Raw genomic sequence first — 22,618 nt, 5'->3', positions numbered from 1 at the left:
TTGCATTTTGTTTGCTCACAGGATGATAATTATCTGGTTGCACTGGGCGCTTGCTGATTTCAGCCAATTTTCCCTTTTTGGACAGACTGAGATGGGCAGAGTGAAGAGGCGTTGTCTATAAAATGGCTGACAGGAGGCTCATGTAGACACAAACAAATGCTCTGCACCATAGCGCAGTTTTCCAAAAAGGTTTTCTCAGCTACATTATATGTAATTAAACACTTTATTATTTTTTAATCACATTCCACATATTTTCCAGGATATTTATAAGTAGTAAGAAATAATAAAAAGACACTCATGCACCTTGAACCTGTTTTAAATTCTGGCAGTTTTTGATGAGGGTTCAAGCCTGACCTCCGTCTGAACTGCTGTTGGAGTCTCGAACTATTACTAGTTCATCATGGATGAGCGACATGGGAAATGACGGGTTCTTAAATCTGCCTCTCATAAAGAACTTTAGTGGGGTTTTTAGTGTTGGCTGGGAGATTACACTCAGACACAGATGTGATGCTCTTCTGCTCTTTCCATCAACCTATTTCAGTTTAGTTTGATGTCGGTTCCAGAGCCAAGCAGAAATGTAGAACATCTGGATGGATGTACCTGTGAACTCCAGCTCAGTTCTCTATAAAGTCTCTGTGAAACTGATCAAACTGGACATGAATGAATTTATTTGTGAATTTAATCGTATTCAAAAGGGCATTAATTAATCCAGAAGCACATTCACATCCTACATTTCTCCTGAATTTGCGTAAATTTCCATTCGAGCTGACTCACTGACCTGAACCTCGATCAACTGTCTTCAAGCCGTATCACTGTAGATGAGTTACTGTGATTTTACATTATATATGGAGCATTCTGTCAGGTTTAAATCGCTTGTCTCTTTCACTAATCCAGAGCCTCTCCATGAAGTAAGAACAGCTATTCCCTTGTCCATTAGGGCAAAAGTGATGGCGCCCTATAACAGGAGGAAGAGTTAGCATGTGCCTAGATTAGATTAGATTAGATTAGATTAGATTAGATTAGATTAGATTAGATTAGATTAGATTAGATTAGATTAGATCAAACTTTATTGATCCCTTTGGGAGGGTTCCCTCAGGGAAATTAAAATTCCAGCAGCATCATTACAGATAAACAGAGAATAGAAAATAGAGAAAACTTCTAGATAAATTAAATTAAGTGTTTACATATACAAATATAAAAAAAGAATAAGACATGGGAAGAGAAGAAGGAAAAAGAAAAAAAAGAAAAAAAAGTCCATCAGGAGAGATATTGCACATTATATTGCACATTGTCCGGTATTGCTTATTGTCAGGCTCGGCTACTGCTCCTTCCCGTCCTCTGTCCTCCTGTTCCCCCTCCTCCCCCCCAGAGAGGAGTTGTACAGTCTGATGGCGTGAGGGACAAAGGAGTTTTTGAGTCTGTTCGTCCTGCACTTGGGAAGGAGCATTCTGTCACTGAACAGGCTCCTCTGGTTGCTGATGACGGTGTGCAGAGAGTGACTGGCATCGTCCATGATGTTCAATAGTTTGTCCATAGACCTCTTCTCCGCCACCGTCACCAGAGAGTCCAGCTTCATGCCGACCACAGAGCCGGCCTGCCTGATCAGTTTGTCCAGCCTGGATGTGTCCTTCTTGGATGTGCTGCCCCCCCAGCACACCACGGTGTAAAACAGGACACTGGCGACCACAGACTGATAGAACATCCACAGGAGTTTCCTGCAGATGTTAAAGGACCGCAGCCTCCTCAGGAAGTATCGCCTGCTCTGTCCCTTCCTGTACAGGTGGTTGGTGTTGCAAGTCCAGTCCAGCTTGCTGTCCAGCCACAGCCCGAGGTACTTGTAGGAATCCACAGCCTCCACCTCGACTCCCTCGATCAGAACTGGTCGTGACCTTGGTCTGGACCTCCCAAAGTCAATGATCAGCTCCTTGACCTATGACATATCCAGTCTATGTGAGCTGGTGCTGCAATGGCCAAGCTGCGTTATTGGAAGATTTAGCTCATACCGTATTTTCACTGCTGAGTGATCATTTTGACGTTTTCACATTTCTCTGTGAAATGTGCTGTGAAAGTAAGAGAGAAAATAACACTTTATTATTCCCAGGTAGGAAATTCCAGTGTTACAAAGGCAGCCAAGAGATGATAGAGAGTAGAGAGAGAATATAGCAATGGAAGAGTTTAAAAAAATAAACAACTTAATTATTACATTAATTAAAATGTGCAAATCTCATCTCATCTCATTATCTCTAGCCGCTTTATCCTGTTCTACAGGGTCGCAGGCAAGCTGGAGCCTATCCCAGCTGACTACGGGTGAAAGGCGGGGTTCACCCTGGACAAGTCGCCAGGTCATCACAGGGCTGACACATAGACACAGACAACCATTCACACTCACATTCACACCTACGCTCAATTTAGAGTCACCAGTTAACCTAACCTGCATGTCTTTGGACTGTGGGGGAAACCGGAGCACCCGGAGGAAACCCACACGGACACGGGGAGAACATGCAAACTCCGCACAGAAAGGCCCTCGCCGGCCATGGGGCTCGAACCCGGACCTTCTTGCTTTGAGGCAACAGCGCTAACCACTACACCACCGTGCCGCCTAAAATGTGCAAATATATGAAAAAAACTGTAGAGAAGATAAAGGAAACAGAAAAATAGATGTGCAAAATGGAACAGAATCTAAACCAAATGCACTTGTATGCTGAAATAAATCTTCGTGAAAACTTCATCACACTTTATTTGTTATTCATCATAACAAAGGAAAACTTTTTTAACTTAAAAAATAAACATAGCTGAATCCCTGGATTTGGGTTTCAAACCACGAACACACACAATATATTCATGAAGGGCTTTGGATTGTGTGATTGGTGTGTGTGTGTGTGTGTGTGTGTTGCATCAGAATAAATCTGCAGTTCATCAACTGACACGACTTTATCCTGCCAAATTCTTCTGTCTGTTTCTCTTATATTCTGTTTTCTGTTTAATTAAAGAAAAAGATAGAATTATTCTCATTTGTATGGCTCTTGATAAGTGATACTTACTTTCCTCTCACACACACTCCCAGCGCCGGCACGCTGCCTGTCACCTTCCGCTGCCTGGAGGAGAACCTGAAGATCGACAAGCGGGTCACCCGGTTTGTGTTGCCCATCGGCGCCACCATAAACATGGATGGCACAGCGCTGTATGAGGCTGTGGCAGCTATTTTCATCGCCCAGATGAACGGCATTGAGCTCGATGGAGGACAGATCGCCACCGTGAGGTTAGGATCAGCACGGCGCAAATAAAATCACACAGTTATCTGGTTTAAGAAAAGCAGAGCATGCTAAATAAAGCTTATATTTGGTGTATAGTCTATAAATATGTAGTAAAGTCTTTGAAGAGGGCTGGGGAGCAGTTGGGGATGAGGTGCCTTGCTCAAGGGCACTTCAGCCATTCCTGCTGGTCCAGGGAACCAAACCAGTGACCTTTTGGTCCCAAAGCTGCTTCTCTAACCATTAGGTCATGGCAAAGTATTTAACAGTTATTCCACAAAATTGAATCGTACATCAGCTGTATGCACCTTGTTGCCTATAATCCATGTACGACCAGATTGAGTGGAATAACTGTTTTATTCTCTCCACATTCACTGGATTTTGAGAAACAGAGCATTTTTATTTTTTGCAAATTCAATAAATAAAAACTTTATACAAAACCTCTGACAAAATAATTTCCACTTAGAATGTAAACAAACTGGCAAAATGACAGGAGCAATTTGTGAAAAATGCGATAATAATAATTCTTGAAAAATAAAAGAAGATATATTCTTACCATCAAATACTTTCAAATACCATCAAATTCCATATTTTGTTGCTTTTTTTTGTATTTTGGGGGGTTTTGTTTTCAAGTAAAGTTTTTGAAAACACTCTACTTGAAAACAAAAAGTTTTCAAGTAGAGTTTTGAATCCAGCCACTGGGAGTGCATAAGCGTACTCTTGGTGCCGGTCCCAAGCCCGGATAAATTGGAGAGGGTTGTGTCAGGAAGGGCATCCGGCGTAAAACTGTGCCAAATCTAACATGCGGATTGAAAAGACAAAATACCATACTGGATCGGTCGGGGCCCGGGTTAACAACGACTGCCTCTGGTACTGTTGGTCAACAGGGTGCCGGTGGAAAGTGTGCTACTGTTGCGTCAAAACGGAGAAGGAGAAAGAGAGGGGGGAGGCGTTTTAGGAGAGAGTGTGAAAGATGGAAGGGAAGGAGCTTAGAATTGAGGATAGGAACACTGAATGTGGGAACATTGACTGGCAGAGCGAGAGAGTTAGCAGGTCTGATGGAAAGAAGGAAGTTGGACATTTTGTGTGTGCAGGAAACGAGGTGGAAAGGAAGCAAGGCCAAGAACATTGGAGGTGGATGCAAGTTGTTTTATTATGGAGTGGATGGAAAGAGAAATGGTGTTGGTATTGTTTTGAGGGGAGAGTTGGTCAGCAGTGTGATTGATGTGAAGAGGGTGTCAGATAGAGTGATAGGCATGAAGTTGGAGATTCAAGGAGTGGTAATCAGTGTTGTGTGTGCGTACGCCCCACAGGTTGGATGTGAGAATGAAGAGAAAGAGTCTTTCTGGGAAAAGATGGATGAAGTGGTAGAAAGTATACCAAGGGAGGAGCGCGTGCTGATAGGAGCAGATTTCAGCGGACATGTTGGCGAGGGAAACCGAGGAGATGAGGACATGATGGGCAGATATGGTGTAAGAGAGAGAAATGTGGAAGGGCAAATGGTGGTTGATTTTTCAAAGAGGATGAATTTGGCAATAGTCAATACATGCTTTGAGAAGAAAGAGCAGCACAGGGTGATGTTTAAGAGTGGAGGAAGATCTACACAGGTGACCTACATACTCTGCAGAAGGGGTAACCTGAAGGAGATTGGAGACTGTAAAGTGATGGCAGGGGAGAGTGTAGCTAGACAACATTGAGCGGTCGTGTGCAGGATGAGCTTGAAAGTGAAAAAGAGGAAGCATGAAATAGTGGAGCCGAAGATTAAATGGTGGAAACTAAAAGAGGTTGAACATCAGAAGGAGTTTAGGGAAGAAATGAGATGAGCATTGAGTGGTCATGGAAGTCTGCCAGAAGATTGGAATACTACTGCTGTACTAGTAAGAGAGGGAGAGGCAGCAAGGAAGGTGCTAGGGTGGTCATCAGGAAGGAGGAAGGAAGACAAGGAGATGTGGTGGTGGAACAAAGAAGTGCAGGAAATTATAAAAGAGAAGATGCTAGCAAAGAAGAATTGGAACAATCAGAGAGATGAGGAAAGCAGGCGGTTATACAGAGAGATGAGACAGAAGGCAAAAAGAGCGGTAGCAAAGGCGAAAGCAGATGCATACCAGGAGTTGTACGAAAAACTGGAGACCAAAGAAGGAGAGAAAGACCTGTACAGACTAGCTAGGTAAAGAAACAGGGAAGCGAGGGATGTACAGCAGGTAAGAGTGATGAAAGATGTAAATGGAAATGTGCTGACAAACAAAAAGAGTGTATTAAGAAGGTGGAAAGAGTATTTTGAGGATTTATGAAATGAGGAGAATCCAAGAGAGAAAAGGTCAGATTCATTGGAGACGGCAAATCAGGAAGCAGAGTTGGTTAGTAAGGATGAGGTGAGGGCAGCCATGAAAAGAATGAAGACTGGGAAAGCAGTCGGACCAGATGGTATCCCGATTGAGGCTTGGAGATGTTTGGGTGAGACGGCTGTGGAGTTCCTAACGAGATTGTTTAATAAGATCCTAGAGAATGAGAAAATGCCAAATGAATGGAGAAAGAGTGTGCTCGTCCCAATATACAAGAATAAGGGAGATGTACAGAGCTGCAGTAATTACAGAGGGATAAAATTGATGAGCCACACCATGAAGCTATGGGAAAGGGTATTGGAGGTGAGACTGAGAAGAGAGGTAGCAATCTGTGAACAGCAGTACGAGTTTATGCCAAGGAAGAGCACGTCGGATGCAATTTTTGCTTTAAGAATATTAATGGAGAAGTAGAGAGAAGGCCAGAGAAAGCTAGATTGTGTGTTTGTAGACCTGGAGAAGGCATACGATAGAGTGCCGAGAGATGAGTTATGGTATTGTATGAGAAAGTGTGGAGTGAATGAGAAGTATATTAGAGTGGTGCAAGACATGTATGAGAACAGTGAAACAGCAGTGAGGTGTGCAGTTGGAACGACTGAATGGTTCAAGGTGACGGTGGGACTCCATCAAGGATCTGCTTTGAGTCCTTTCTTGTTTGCCATAGTGATGGATAGCTTGATGGACGAAGTGAGGCAAGAGTCACCATGGAGCATGATGTTTGCGGATGATATTGTGATATGTGGTGAAAGTAGAAAGGAGGTTGAGCTGGGTTTGGAGAGATGGAGGGATGCATTGGAACGAAGAGGAATGAAGGTGGGGTGGCATGGTGGTGTAGTGGTTAGCGCTGTCGCCTCACAGCAAGAAGGTCCTGGGTTCAAGCCCCGTGGCTGGCGAGGGCCTTTCTGTGCGGAGTTTGCATGTTCTCCCCGTGTCCGCGTGGGTTTCCTCCGGGTGCTCCGGTTTCCCCCACAGTCCAAAGACATGCAGGTTAGGTTAACTGGTGACTCTAAATTGAGCGTAGGTGTGAATGTGAGTGTGAATGGTTGTCTGTGTCTATGTGTCAGCCCTGTGATGACCTGGCGACTTGTCCAGGGTGAACCCTGCCTTTCGCCCGTAGTCAGCTGGGATAGGCTCCAGCTTGCCTGCGACCCTGTAGAACAGGATAAAGCGGCTACAGATAATGAGATGAGAATGAAGGTGAGCAGGAGCAAAACAGAATACATGTGCATCAATGAGAATGGGGATGAGAGTGTAGTGAAGATGCAAGGAGTAGACATAAAGAAAGTTGGTGAATTCAAGTACCTGGGGTCAACTGTGCAGGAAAATGGGGGCTGCGATAGTGAGGTGAGAAAGAGAGTGCAGGCAGGGTGGAGCAGGATTTCGGGAGTCGCTTGTGATATGAAAGTCCCAGCAAAAGTGAAAGGTAAGATGTACAAGACAGTAGTGAGACCGGCTGTGATGTATGGATTGGAGACCGTACTCTTAACGAAGAGACAGGAGTCAAAGTTGGAGGTGGCGGAGTTGAGGATGTTAAGGTTTGCGATGGGAGGTTGGACAGGATAAGGAACAAGCACATCAGAGGGACGGCACATGTGGAGAGCTTGGGAATGAAGCTAAGAGAGATGAGACTGAGATGGTACGGGCACATCCTGAGAAGAGATGCAGAGCATGTGGGAAGGAGAATGTTGAGGATGGAGCTGCCAGGCAAACGAAAACGAGGAAGGCCAAAGAGGAGATACATGGATGTGGTGAGAGAGGACATGAACATGGCAGGTGTGGTAGAGAAGGATGGAGAAGACAGGGAGCAATGGAGACAAAAGATCCGCTGTGGCGACCCCTAATTGGGAGCAGCCAAAAGAAGAAGTTGTTTTCAAGTAGAGTTTTTATTTTTATTTAATACACTCCGCCATTTTATTTTTCTCTACCCACAGTATATGAGCTGATATCCTCATAGTAGAGTAGCTAATCAGAGTGCGTGATTGCTCATATCCAGTGAATGTGGATAGAATAAATAGAATTATCCTCCTGCTATTAAAATCTCTCGAATGAAAAGCATCTCTATGGAAAGCATTTCCCTTCCAGTATTTTATAGAATGTTTAACACAATTTAATCCTCTGGCCTACAACCTTCTACAACCCTCCGCTTTTATATTTATATATTAATCAATTATTTATCTTTTATATTTATATATTTAATAAATTATTTATCTGTCAATCTTTTCCAGTTTAATTAATCCAAAGTGACTAGAATTCTACAGCATTAAAGTCATTTAAATCCTTTATTTTATTTTATTCCTCATTTATACCACAGTGCTGTTGTATTCTGGATTGTGACTGGTCAGGAGGTGTTGATTCATTTTCTAAAACAGCAGCTGTGCCAGTAGTACAGCCTTATATGAACAATAAATGACTGTTGCTATAGTAACAGCTTGTTCACTGGGATTTGTACAGTGAACGCTCCATATAAACGGATTAAAAAAGTTGTCTGTAAGGAGGTGTTTCTTTAACATTGTTGGAAGAGAGGCTGGTGATGGAACAACTGTTTGAATGTAACTCAGGACAGGAACTAAGTCATGGATGTTCCACAACAGAACGAGTAACTATAAATGGATAAAATATACGGTGTAGTATAATGTGGTATAAGAGGAATAAAGCACTTGGGGTCATGTGATTGCAGGAAAATAATCCACTTCTGAGATAATGGGTTTTTTTTGTTTGTTTTTTGTAGTATTTACTTGTAGATTTGGTACTTTTGGTTACTGGATTATGTGCAAGAATTACAGCGGTTATGTTGACATTAGCCAGTAGACTGAAATTTAATTCAAATGTACATTTTGACTATCTATCTATCTATCTATCTATCTATCTATCTATCTATCTATCTATCTATCTATCTATCTATCTATCTGTCTGTCTGTCTGTCTGTCTGTCTGTCTGTCTGTCTATCTATCTATCTATCTAGCTCTGTCTGTAACTCCACTCTGTCACACCATTACATTGTTGATTATTTTCCTGCAACAGAATGACACATTTTGTTTACAAAAAGGTGTTTCATCTACAACCCCGATTCCAAAAAAGTTGGGACAGGGTCATGTTTCCCACTGTGAGACATCCCCTTTTCTCTTTACAACAGTCTGTAAACGTCTGGGGACTGAGGAGACAAGTTGCTCAAGTTTAGGGATAGGAATGTTAACCCATTCTTGTCTAATGTAGGATTCTAGTTGCTCAACTGTCTTAGGTCTTTTTTGTCGTATCTTCCGTTTTATGATGCGCCAAATGTTTTCTATGGGTGAAAGATCTGGACTGGAGGCTGGCCAGTTCAGTACCCGGACCCTTCTTCTACGCAGCCATGATGCTGTAATTGATGCAGTATGTGGTTTGGCATTGTCATGTTGGAAAATGCAAGGTCTTCCCTGAAAGAGACGTCGTCTGGATGGGAGCATATGTTGCTCTAGAACCTGGATATACCTTCCAGCATTGATGGTGTCTTTCCAGATGTGTAAGCTGCCCATGCCACACGCACTAATGCAACCCCATACCATCAGAGATGCAGGCTTCTGAACTGAGCGCTGATAACAACTCGGGTCGTCCTTCTCCTCTTTAGTCCGAATGACACGGCGTCCCTGATTTCCATAAAGAACTTCACATTTTGATTCGTCTGACCACAGAACAGTTTTCCACTTTGCCACAGTCCATTTTAAATGAGCCTTGGCCCAGAGAAGACATCTGCGCTTCTGGATCATGTTTAGATACGGCTTCTTCTTTGAACTATAGAGTTTTAGCTGGCAACGGCGGATGGCACGGTGAATTGTGTTCACAGATGATGTTCTCTGGAAATATTCCTGAGCCCATTTTGTGATTTCCAATACAGAAGCATGCCTGTATGTGATGCAGTGCCGTCTAAGGGCCCGAAGATCATGGGCACCCAGTATGGTTTTCCGGCCTTGACCCTTACGCACAGAGATTCTTCCAGATTCTCTGAATCTTTTGATGATATTATGCACTGTAGATGATGATATGTTCAAACTCTTTGCAATTTTACACTGTCGAACTCCTTTCTGATATTGCTCCACTATTTGTCGGCGCAGAATTAGGGGGATTGGTGATCCTCTTCCCATCTTTACTTCTGAGAGCCGCTGCCACTCCAAGATGCTCTTTTTATACCCAGTCATGTTAATGACCTATTGCCAATTGACCTAATGAGTTGCAATTTGGTCCTCCAGCTGTTCCTTTTTTGTACCTTTAACTTTTCCAGCCTCTTATTGCCTCTGTCCCAACTTTTTTGAGATGTGTTGCTGTCATGAAATTTCAAATGAGCCAATATTTGGCATGAAATTTCAAAATGTCTTACTTTCGACATTTGATATGTTGTCTATGTTCTATTGTGAATACAATATCAGTTTTTGAGATTTGTAAATTATTGCATTCTGTTTTTATTTACAATTTGTACTTTGTCCCAACTTTTTTGGAATCGGGGTTGTACTGTATCTCTGTTTGCTCTCTCACTCACTTTCCTCTTGCATAATGATGACATCATCGCGGCGTGATGCAGCATGACGGCCACTCTGGCGAGTGTCGGAGCTGCCAGTATTCCCAGTGCCGGTCTGGTCACCATGCTGCTCATCCTCACCGCAGTGGGTCTCCCAACTCAGGACATCAGCCTATTGGTGGCCGTTGACTGGCTGCTGTGAGTCCTCACACTTCAGTGTGTGTGTCTGTGCGCGTGTGTGTGTGTCCTGAAGTAATCAGCAAGCTTGTTTGCTGTATACTCTGTACTCAAGAGCTGAAAGGAAAAACTGAGCAGAAAAGTAAAGTGCAGAATGTCAGCTCTAATTTGTCAGGATTTACACCAGACTTTATTTCATCACAGATTTACAGCATTTCAACAGATTCTCAGTGTAAGAGCTCTATCCATGTGGTGCTGTTATTGGAAAATAATCAGTGATCCAAAGCTGATTACATTCCCATAACAGTACGTCCTGGACAACATTATTCGCCTCACACTACGGCAAAGTGCCAACATTCCATCCATCCATCCATCCATCCATCCATCCATCCATCCATCCATCCATCCATCCATCCATCCATCCATCCATTATTTCTAGCTGCTTTATCCTGTCCTACAGGGTCGCAGACAAGCTGGAGCCTATCCCAGCTGACTACGGGCGAAAGGCGGGGTTCACCCTGGACAAGTCGCCAGGTCATCACAGGGCTGACACATAGACACAGACAACCATTCACACTCACATTCACACCTACGCTCAATTTAGAGTCACCAGTTAACCTAACCTGCATGTCTTTGGACTGTGGGGGAAACCGGAGCACCCGGAGGAAACCCACGCGGACATGGGGAGAACATGCAAGCTCCGCACAGAAAGACCCTCGCCGGCCACGGGGCTCGAACCCGGACCTTCTTGCTGTGAGGCGATAGTGCTAACAACTACACCACCGTGCCACCCAGTGCCAACATTATCAGACTTTATTATTACAGAAGGACACTTCACGGTTTTTCTCCATGTTTATTTACACACACAATTTCCATTCATTTCTTCATCAGCCTCATGTGAAGTGAAACAGACAAAGAAAGAAAGAAAGAAAGAAAGAAAGAAAAATGCAGTTTATCATGTTCCCGAGAAACTGCAAAGAAGCTGTAAACTCTTCTCTTAAAGGTATTTTTATAGCACAGTTTATACACAGAGGTCATTCACAGTGCTTTACGCAGAGAAAAATCAGAAAATAAAATGTAATCATCCATCCATCATCTGTAGCCGCTTTATCCTGTTCTACAGGGTCGCAGGCGAGCTGGAGCCTATCCCAGCTGACTACGGGCGAAAGGCGGGGTTCACCCTGGACAAGTCGCCAGGTCATCACAGGGCTGACACATAGACACAGACAACCATTCACACTCACATTCACACCTACGCTCAATTTAGAGTCACCAGTTAACCTAACCTGCATGTCTTTGGACTGTGGGGGAAACCGGAGCACCCGGAGGAAACCCACGCGGACACGGGGAGAACATGCAAACTCCGCACAGAAAGGCCCTTGCCGGCCCTGGGGCTCGAACCCAGGACCTTCTTGCTGTGAGGCGACAGCGCTAACCACTACACCACCGTGCCGCCCAAAATGTAATCATAAAAGACAAAAAGTTAAATAAAATAGATTTAAAGACAAATTACAGAAAAGTGTAAAGTTATAGGTAGAAGAGAACAGAACAATTTTAACCTGGACTTAAAGACAGTAATATTAAGGACATTTCTAATGTCCTCTGGGAGTTTGTTCCCATTGTTTGCAGAATAAATGCTAAAAGCTGAAGACTTTCTCATGTCGAGTTTTTTCCGGATCAGTTCAGATCTCCTGAAAGATCACCCGTATGGCACTGATTAACCTCGAGAAAATCGAAGCTCTGTTGAAAAATGTCAACATCCTGGATACTAAAAAATAAAAATAGCCTCAGTGAGTCTGCAGCTCATACAGGCCACTGTCGTTGTGTCTGAGTTTGAAATCCGATCACTCCTGTAGGAGGAGGAGTGATTTTTGTGAAATTGAATATGACCCCTGTGTATGAATTGAATATGATCCATGGCAGATGGCGCCACCTGGTGAACAATTCTTGTTGGTACGTCTTTAGAGTCTTCTGGGTAAGTTTCAGTGAAAATGTCCCAGCAGTTTACGAAGAGTAGCGTTTAATGTGACGAGTCACCCAAAATTTTCAGACGCCCATAAAATCGTAAATATGGCAGGTGGTGCCACCATCTTAAGAACTTTTATGCACATCCACCTGAGGAACATTGTGTGTGAGTTTGATCAAAATACCAACAATCCTGTAGGAGGAGTAGCAATTTTTGTAAATTGTAGACGGACGATGCGTGATCGCATCAGCTTATCCGGCCTGGCCTACAGCCTGATGAGCTAAAAATGAAATAAAAATTTTCATACAGTATTTAAATATACTGAGCTGTGATTCTGAAAATCTTTGGTATCATGAAATAATGTTTTGTTAAAACTTTCAAATGAAAACTAATAAATAAAGATATTATTCTTTCATTAGTTCATCTTCAGCAGGAGCTTTATCCTGGTCGAGGTTGCAGCGTTCCGGAGACTTTCCCAGGAAAACTGTCCACAATGCAGGAGAATTCACCCGGCATGGGACTCCAGTCTGTTGCACACACTCGTTCACGATGATGGCCAATTTAATGAAGCCATTTTTATTGTCTTTAAACTTTTTTTTTTATCGTATGTATTACCAGAATGTTCGTCGTACTCACAGAGATAAAACTGTATCACTGTCCACTTATTCTTTTTATATTTTTTGTACTCATTTTTGTCCTGATGTTCACTCTTGGTATCATGTGCTGCATTGTGTATGTGTGTTTGATTTAGTGACAGAATGCGAACCTCCATCAACGTGGTTGGTGATTCCTTTGGCGCAGGCATCGTTGACTTCCTGTCTCGGACAGAGCTTTGTCAGATCGATGCCGACATTCCGCTATCAGACGAGGACTTTGTCCCCCCTCCCCCCCTCCTGACTGATATCGACCTGATCGACCCTCTGTGCCCCCCAGAACTGCCACCTCGCTTCCCCCGCCCCCCCAAAATCAACCACCACGCCCACCAGCAGCAGCACCACCACCACCACTACCCCCCTCCTGCGTCTCTGAGCCACTCCCGCTCTCACTCCACTCGCTCCGCTCGCTCCCTGTCCCCTCACTCCGTCCAATCGCCCTCACCTCTGTCCGTGTGTTCACACTCTCCTCGTCCTCACCGCACACACTCGCCCCGCCTCCTGAACCGACGCTCCGTCCACAGCTACTGCGCTCTGCCCTCGCATGACCACCAGGTGAGGATTAAAAAGATTAAAGAGTCCAAATCCACACACTGGTCACTGAAATTGTTCTCCAACCCCATTTCCAGAACAATTGGGATTTTTTTTTCCAAAATGCAATAAAAACAAAAAATCTGTGATTTTTAAAAAAATTCATGTGAAGCTTTATTTAACTGATAAAAGTAGCAGCACCAAAGGCTCAGTCTCTGCAAGTAAGGGCGGGGCATGGCTCACCGCTTTTACACTTCAGGAGAAGCTGTAACTCTGCTTCATCACATCACTTCCTGGTTGCTAGCTAAACCTTTCGTCTCATTACTAAGCTAGCTTCTGTTTGGCATCCATATTTCCCAGTTGCTTAGCAACAGTGCAAACTTGAATGATGAAAGCACAAATTCACAAATTTGATTTAAAAGCTTAAAGTGTCATTCCACCATTGGATGTATTCTTTGGCATAAAATACAATATATTTTATGACAACATGACTAGACAGAGAAATCTTTTAGCTTCAAAATGATATATCAAACATAATTTTTTGACAATGACAAATACAGTGGTGCTTGAAAGTTTGTGAACCCTTTAGAATTTTCTATATTTCTTCATAAATATGACCTAAAACATCATCAGATTTTCACACAAGTCCTAAAAGTAGATAAAGAGAACCCAGTTAAACAAATGAGACAAAAATATTATACTTGGTCATTTATTTATTGAGGAAAATGATCCAATATTACATATGAGTGGCAAAAGTATGTGAACCTCTAGGATTAACAGTTAATTTGAAGGTGAAATTAGAGTCAGGTGTTTTCAATCAATGAGATGACAATCAGGTGTGAGTGGGCACCCTGTTTTATTTAAAGAACAGGGATCTATCAAAGTCTGACCTTCACAACACATGTTTGTGGAAGGGTATCTTGGCATGAACAAAGGAGATTTCTGAGGACCTCAGAAAAAGTGTTGTTGATGCTCATCAGGCTGGAAAAGGTTACAAAACCATCTCTAAAGAGTTTGGACTCCACCAATCCACAGTCAGACAGATTGTGTACAAGTAGAGGAAATTCAAGACCGTTGTTACCCTCTCCAGGAGTGGTCAACCAACAGATCACTCCAAGAGCAAGGCGTGTAATAGTTGGCGAAGTCACAAAGGACCCCAGAGTAACTTCTAAGCAACTGAAGGCCTCTCTCACATCAGCTAATGTTACTGTTCATGAGTCCACCATCAGGAGAACACAGAACAACAATGGTGTGCATGGTAGGGCTGCAAGGAGAAAGTCACTGCTCTCCAAAAAGAACATTGCTGCTCGTCTGCAGTTTGCTAAAGATCACATGGACAAGCCAGAAGGCTATTGGAAAAATGTTCTGTGGATGGATGAGACCAAAATAGAACTTTTTGGTTTAAATGAGAAGCGTTATGTTTGGAGAAAGGAAAACACTGCATTCCAGCATAAGAACCTTATCCCATCTGTGAAACATGGTGGTGGTAGTATCATGGTTTGGGCCTGTTTTGATGCATCTGGGCCAGGACAGCTTGCCATCATTGATGGAACAATGAATTCTGAATTATACCAGTGAATTCTAAAGGAAAATGTCAGGACATCTGTCCATGAACTGAATCTCAAGAGAAGGTGGGTCATGCAGCAAGACAACGACCCTAAGCACACAAGTCATTCTACCAAAGAATGGTTAAAGAAGAATAAAGTTAAATGTTTTGGAATGGCCAAGTCAAAGTCCTGACCTTAATCCAATCAAAATGTTGTGGAAGGACCTGAAGCGAGTAGTTCATGTGAGGAAACCCACCAACATCCCAGAGTTGAAGCTGTTCTGCACGGAGGAACGGGCTAAAATTCCTCCAAGCCGGTGTGCAGGACTGATCAACAGTTATCGGAAACGTTTAGTTGCAGTTATTGCTACACAAGGGGGTCACACCAGATACTGAAAGCAAAGGTTCACATATTTTTGCCACTTACAGATATGTAATATTGGATCATTTTCCTCAATAAATAAATGACCAAGTATAATATTTTTGTCTCATTTGTTTAACTGGGTTCTCTTTATCTACTTTTAGGACTTGTGTGAAAATCTGATGATGTTTTAGGTCATATTTATGCAGAAATATAGACAATTCTAAAGGGTTCACAAACTTTCAAGCACCACTGTATATTAATTTTGTGACCAAAGTCACCTACCCTTTTAATTTCCGCGCGGTAGTGAAACGTGATGTCATCGGCAGGTTCCCCTTCTTGTGTACCACGTCACGTGTGACGTGGGACAGATTATCAGCAATGGCGGATAGAACGCGATTTCCACTTGTCGATTGCTGTGCCGATATTCACCATCGACCGTCTCCTTTGGGCATCACTTGCTATTTTCCTTCGCTTCTTTTCCGAAGCTGACAATCGCGTTCTATCCGCCATTGCTGATAATCTGTACCACGTCACACGTGACGTGGTACACAAGAAGGGGAACCTGCCGATGACATCACGTTTCACTACCGCGCGGAAATTAAAAGGGTAGGTGACTTTGGTCGCAAAATTAATATACTTGTCGTTGCCAAAAAATTATGTTTGATATATCATTTTGAAGCTAAAAGATTTCTCTGTCTAGTCATGTTGTCATAAAATATATTGTATTTTATGCCAAAAAAATACATCCAATGGTGGAATGGCACTTTAAATAATTTGGCTTAGGATCATGTTTCAGCAACTCCCACCTTTGTCGTTTCCTCAGGCATCTACATTGCCGCAGGACTACAGAGAGAGACACCGGGAGCGAGAGCGGGGCAGCGAGAAGCTGCGTAGACGAGAGAAAGGCCGAGAGAGCGAGACGGAGGAAGATGAAGAGAGAGAAAGGATGATGGACGAGGGCAGCGAGGGAGGAGAAAGCGACGACACCGCCTACGACCGGAGTCACGCCATCCCACCCTGTGAGCTCCCCTGAGGTGGCCGCTCTGTCACTCCCACCATCATCCGACCCTCATTAGGACACTTTTACTACAGTTCCTCACGCTTTCCAGCACCTGCTCACAGCATTTATCAAACTCTATACAAACTCATTTATTTATAAATTATTCACAGGAACATTGACACAAGAAATGTGGTGCCAGTACGTTCGGAAAATCACTCATATACTACATTTCACTCCTGACCTTGCGTATATTTAAGTTTAATGAAACTCGCTAATTTACTCATTTTTACTGGTTTCAAAATGTATAAATGTAAATGTGAGTTTATTTACTGTATAACTATCACTCATTTCCTGAAACTCATTTCCTATTTTCATATTCAGGACCTGAAACTAAACAAATACATAAACAAAGACAAGTGAGACTAGCCATTCACATCAGCACAAAAGTAATGGCACCCTATACAAGGAGTAGGGGTTAATGTGTGTCTCTGGTAACAATGTGCTGCAGTGGCTGAGCTGCATTACTGGAAGATTTATCACGAACTACATTGAGTACGCACTTAGTCGCCATTTTGTCCTTTTTTTTTTTTTTTTTAAAGCTGTCTGGGAGGGTTTATGGAGTTTTGTGGGCATGGCTAAATGCAAATGTGCCCTCAATATGTTTTTACAGCCGATTGGCGTTTATTAACATACACAAACACGCAAGTACAAAGAAAGTCAGTGAAACGTTTGGAGAAAACATTTACACACAACTTTAAACAAGTGATAACTGAGGCCCAACTTTTGGGACAATTAACAGTTATTTCACGAAATTGAGTCGTACATGAGCTGATAGGCAACGAGGCACATAGCGCTGAGTTGTCTATAATCCATGTATGATGAGATTGAGTAGAATAACTTTTATTCTATCCAAATTCACTGGATTTTGAGGAACGGAGCATTTTTATTTTTTTGCAAATTCAATAAATAAAAACTTTATACAAAATGTCTGACAAAATCATTTCCACTTAGAATGTAAACAAACCGGTGAAATGACAGGAGCAATTTGTGAAAAATGCGCTAATAATAATAATTCTTGAAAAATAAAAAAGATACGCTCTTATCATTAAATACTTTTATTCCATATTTTGTTATATTTTTTGGGGTTTTGTTTTTTGAGTAGAGTTTTTATTTTGTCCTCGGTTGGTTCCGCAACACGCTCCGCCATTTTGTTTTTCTCTACTCACGGTATATGAGCTGATATCCTAGTAGGAGAGTACCCAATCAGAGCATGCTATTGCTCATATCCAGTGAATATGGATAGAATAAACAGCGAATGTACAGTACATGCTAAACTTTCAAAAATGTTATCATGAGTTAACATGCTGTTCAGTTCAGTGTTTCGTTAGCATCCATCCATCCTCTGTAGCCGCTTTATCCTGTTCTACAGGGTCGCGGGCGAGCTGGAGCCTATCCCAGCTGACTACGGGCGAAAGGCGGGGTACACCCTGGACAAGTCACCAGGCCATCACAGGGCTGACACATAGACACAGACAACCATTCACACTCACACTCACACCTACGCTCAATTTAGAGTCACCAGTTAACCTAACCAGCATGTCTTTGGACTGTGGGGGAAACCGGAGCACCCGGAGGAAACCCACGCAGACACGGGGAGAACATGCAAACTCCACACAGAAAGGCCCTCGCCGGCCCCGGGGCTCGAACCCAGGACCGTCTTGCTGTGAGGCGACAGTGCTAACCACTACACCACCGTGCCGCCTTTGTTAGCATTAGAATTTTATTTTAATATAAATGTAAAAGCTTAGGCTAAAGCTTCATGTCACGTGACTTTAATGAATTTTTCAAGACATTGACCTCAAACCAACTTCAACTCATCTGTCCTATTCGGGAATAGTGGGAATAGTATACAGCTTTTGGAAACATACACTTGTTCTCTTGTTTTTGTCATTGTTCTGTCTTTTCCCCCCCTACTGAAATGAATGGAGTTTCAGAATCAGAATCGTCCTGGTAGATTGCGTTTCTTTGCTGAGACACCAACCTTCATATGACACCTCAGGCTAACTCACCTGACACGTCCATTTGAATCTGCTCTGACCTGCACTCATCTTTTTCTTGGTTTTCGTCCATCCATTTTTCTCCCATTGACGTTCATGCGTTTTTTGTTCCATTCAAATGAATGGGGTTTTGGTATCAAAGTCGTCCTGCTTTTTTTGTCTTGCATTGTCACTTCCTCATACATGTCAACCTTTGGTCAATCAAACCTGTATAACCAACCTCCAAAATCCATATTTCCCTTATAAAATCCTTATAAGATGCAAATTAAAATAATTTACCTAAAATTTGAATGATAATTAACAATGATATATCCAAGTTACTTTTTATTAAATATTAATAACAATAAACCTTCAGAATGAATACAAAGCTCCAATGTTTGACAAAAACACAAAGTGTCACTCTAATGTTCTGAATTGTACTCCATGACAGCTTTTTTAGCGCTCTGCACCAATACCTCACGAGGCTGCATGTCACAGCAAGTGTCTGTGTTGATCTTGCCGGAGTGCCCATTCAGAATCTTTTCAGTCGCTAGTGAAAGTCGTTCAGGTGGAAATACGCGTTTCAAACAAAATGTTACTTCCCGGTTGGCGGGATTCTCGCAATGCAGTGTGCGCATGATCAAAAGTGGAACGAAGTCTCACTACCACAAGATAACGCGCGATTTCATAAGACTCTTTACTGGCTGTCAGTGCTTTCTGTGGTGTACAGTACGTTTGTAAATGTTATGCGCTCTTTTATCATCATGGGAATTGATTTTAGCTCTAAATAAATATTGAAGTTTTTTTTAAAGAATCCGTATAACTTTATTTGTACGCCCGTATACTACGTTTATTGAATCAAATCCGTATAAAATACGGACATTCCGTATAGGTTGACATGTATGCTTCCTTTTGTAGCTCTGAACGACTCACCCGACACACATCCGTCTGTCATGAGGCACACTCGTCTTTTTTTGCGCAGGAGCAATCACACTTTGCATTTTCTCACGGAAATGCATCTCGAGTTATAAGTGAAATTTTACAGCTTCCCATGAATGATACACTTTATTAATTCATCTGTACATTCTAACAGTTAGAATTTATGTATGTTTATATTATTGGTGGAAATGTTCATTCAATTGACTTACCAGTTAGGAAGAATCCAATCCAAGCGCACAACTGTTTATTTCATTTTTCATATCTTAATTTATCATCCTGTTTAACTGTTGTACCTTCTTTCTTTCTTTCTTTCTTTCTTTCTTTCTTTCTTTCTTTCTTTCTTTCTTTCTCGATTTGTTGATTGGTTGGTTATTTATGTATGTATGTATGTATTTATTTATTTAACCATCTATCTACTGTATCTAGCTATCTATTTTTGATCACATTATTTGGTGTATACTTGTTTTTTTGGTGTGTATATCCAAAATGTCTCCGTTGTTCAGTGTCCCGATGAGTGTTTGTTGTGGTGTGATAGCCCCACGTCTCTCTGTCACTCCAAAATGCCTTTTGTTCTTCGTCCCTTGTTTAGATCAAGCGTAAAGTGTAATGTAATGTAATAAAATCTCAGAGAATCCTTTCTTTTCTTCTTCACCTGCAAGTCCCTGTCTGTTTCTTTTCTTATCTTCAGCATGAACATAAAGATGTCCTGCTTGCGATTTATATCCTTTGTGTGTTTGTTTGTTTGTTTGTTTGTTTGTTTGTTTGTTTGTTTGTTTTAACACTAAGATGTTGTTTGGACCTTTGACACTTTAATAATGACTCCAGGATGAAGGAAGGACCGAGCGCTGAGACGTCATGACACTTAATCTGCTTTAACATAGAACGACTTCTGAAGAAAGAGAAGGGGGGAGAGAGAGAGAGAGAGAGAGAGACAGAAATGAAGATGAAAGAGACAGATGGCTGTAAAGACATCAGGCTCCGTGATTCTTCTCTCACAGCCGTTAGACGTGACGTTAGAGATCAGAGGACATCAGAGAGCACAGAAGCTTAAGTAAGATGTTGAATGGGGACTCACATGCCCTCTGGAGATGGATCTAAATATAGCGTGGATTTTGATTGGCCACCATCATCAATGTTTGCCAGTGTTTTAGTTCTAGTGTAGACCCCATTGGTGTTTGTAAACAAAATGAAACGTGCACACAACCAAGCTGCAAAAAGACCTGAGTAGCCGTAAGCTGACACTCAAAGTCAAGTCAAAGTCCGTCCCACACCAGGATCTGGTCTTCCTAGGCAGGCAGTCTCCTGTCCTAGTACTACCCAGCTCTCTGAGGCGCATGGGTGTGGCACCAATCTCCATTTCCATAGCCATCAACCTCTCGCCGATTACATAGCTAGAGTTACGGCGAGGGGGCAGGTCCTCTGGTAACCACAAGAGTTTGACTCCCTACTCACATCTGTATTGCAGCGTGCCTCACCAGATGGCAGTAGGTACCATTTTTATGATGGTCCTTGGTATGACTCAACCACAAGTAGAACTCACAATCTCCCTGTCAAGATGCGGACACAATAACCACTAGGCCAGCTCCCGGTCACAAGCTGATGCTATTTGGTTATAATCTGACTGGAGAATTGCTGGAGAATTTTACTTAGGAATAAGATTGATCCTAGTTAAATATTCTCTAAATACTTTCAAATGGTGTAACTCTAGAGGATCCTGATGGTTTGGTGTCCTGTCAGTGGCTAAAAGATACTAATCTGTGATCTAGCCTGCAATGCCTGGACATACTGTGACAGGAATTAACACTCAGAACTTTGTGGACACGTTTAAGAAGTAACATTTTATGACTGCAACATTGAGAATGTCGTCATGGTGGTGAAAGATGAGTTGCTGCCCAGCCACTTCTCACACACCTTCTCGATCTCTGCTGATGGATGACGTGCTACAGGTGTGTAGACCTGACTGTCATGATTGTCACTGATTGGTTGCGTGAATCTACAGTCTGGGCTTGAAAGAAATCAGCCGCAGGCTCGATTCTCACTTTTGTACATCCTTTTGTGGGTTTTTATTACGACCTGATGATTCAAAAATAATCAGAGTTAAAGCTAGACTGCCTTTCAGATTTTTCAAGTGTACATCATAAAAAGAATTTTCCCTGACTCCTAATTATTTTTGTTTAGTGACCGAAAGCTACTGAATTCGAATCGCAGACTTCCAATATTATTAATTTTTTTAAATAGAACAATTAATGAATTTATTTCCATGTGGCCCTAAATTCTCAGCGAGTTTTTCCGGCTTCACCAAGACCCAATTCAAGATACTATGTCATGCATCACGTGGTGGGCTTTCCCCGTTCACGCAAGGCATTATGGGATACAAATTTGAACAGGAGAGAAAAATGGAGGGCGTGAGTGTGCGAATGAAACGGGAAAGACCGACTACAGTAACGGAAAGAAAGCAAGAAGAAAAGACGTTATGTTCTATACGAAGGAAAGGAAACGCAGGACCAAACTAATAAATATGGGCGCTCAGCGAGCACCTCGGTGTGATCAGCTGTTCGTTTAGCGACAGAATGATGGAACTGTCAGTGCACGCTCAAAGGGAAACCTGTAGATGGCAGTAATGCAACACTGTGGATGCCAGCTGCTGTAAAACCCAAAAGAAGAAGAAGGTAAACCTGCGCATGCGCACACGGACTTCCTCTGTCTGCTTGACTGCGTGAAGCGAGCGATTTCATGCACATTATTTGCTTTAATCCCCTCAAATTAAATAACTTCCCAGCCACAGAACGGCCTGATATTTTGTGGGATATTACAGAAATAAACATACATCACAATGATCACATTTCAGAGGGAACTAAATTTCACCGATTTTATGAAATTGAAAAGCCGTCTAGCTTTAAGATATTAGGATGGAAAATAACTTTAGAAAATTGTGAGAAAAACACAAATAACAACAAAACTAAGTTTTTAAAAAGCATTAACAGAATGTATCGCTTAAAAATGAATAATTTATGAAATAATAATAAAGGTTGAGGTAATTATTTTAAAGTAAATCATATATTTGTCACGAAACAGGTAATGTTTTGGGGTGTTTTATTTATTTATTTTAATTCATATACAATTATAACATTTCTGGTGCTCACTAATTCTTATTTAGTTACTTATTAAATCCACTTTAATCATAATAATAATTATTCATGATTACATTAAATTATTTCTGGGGAAAAGGGATTTTTTTTATTTCTTTTTCGCGCTCAACTCCAAACAAAAGTTGTGAAATTCTGCTTATTTGATAACAGCATTTATCTTTGAGTTTAGAGGGGGTTT

The 22,618-nt window shown here is 42.1% G+C and overlaps 1 protein-coding gene across 1 annotated transcript in view; it reads left to right on the top strand.

The window, feature by feature from the left end:
* Positions 1-17,402, top strand: part of slc1a9 (solute carrier family 1 member 9) — a 42,716-nt gene extending 25,314 nt beyond the window's left edge. The window contains exons 7-10 of the mRNA XM_060902454.1: positions 3,065-3,259; positions 10,143-10,277; positions 12,974-13,430; positions 16,140-17,402. Of these exons, the coding sequence (XP_060758437.1) occupies positions 3,065-3,259; positions 10,143-10,277; positions 12,974-13,430; positions 16,140-16,349 (997 nt within the window). The 3' untranslated portion in view covers positions 16,350-17,402. The remainder of the gene's footprint in view (positions 1-3,064; positions 3,260-10,142; positions 10,278-12,973; positions 13,431-16,139) is intronic.
* Positions 17,403-22,618: the final 5,216 nt, after the last annotated feature.

This window comes from Neoarius graeffei, chromosome 20 (genome assembly GCF_027579695.1).
Source record: "Neoarius graeffei isolate fNeoGra1 chromosome 20, fNeoGra1.pri, whole genome shotgun sequence".
In the NCBI taxonomy this organism is placed as follows: Eukaryota; Metazoa; Chordata; class Actinopteri; order Siluriformes; family Ariidae; genus Neoarius; species Neoarius graeffei.
This window is presented reverse-complemented; position numbering and strand designations above follow the sequence as displayed.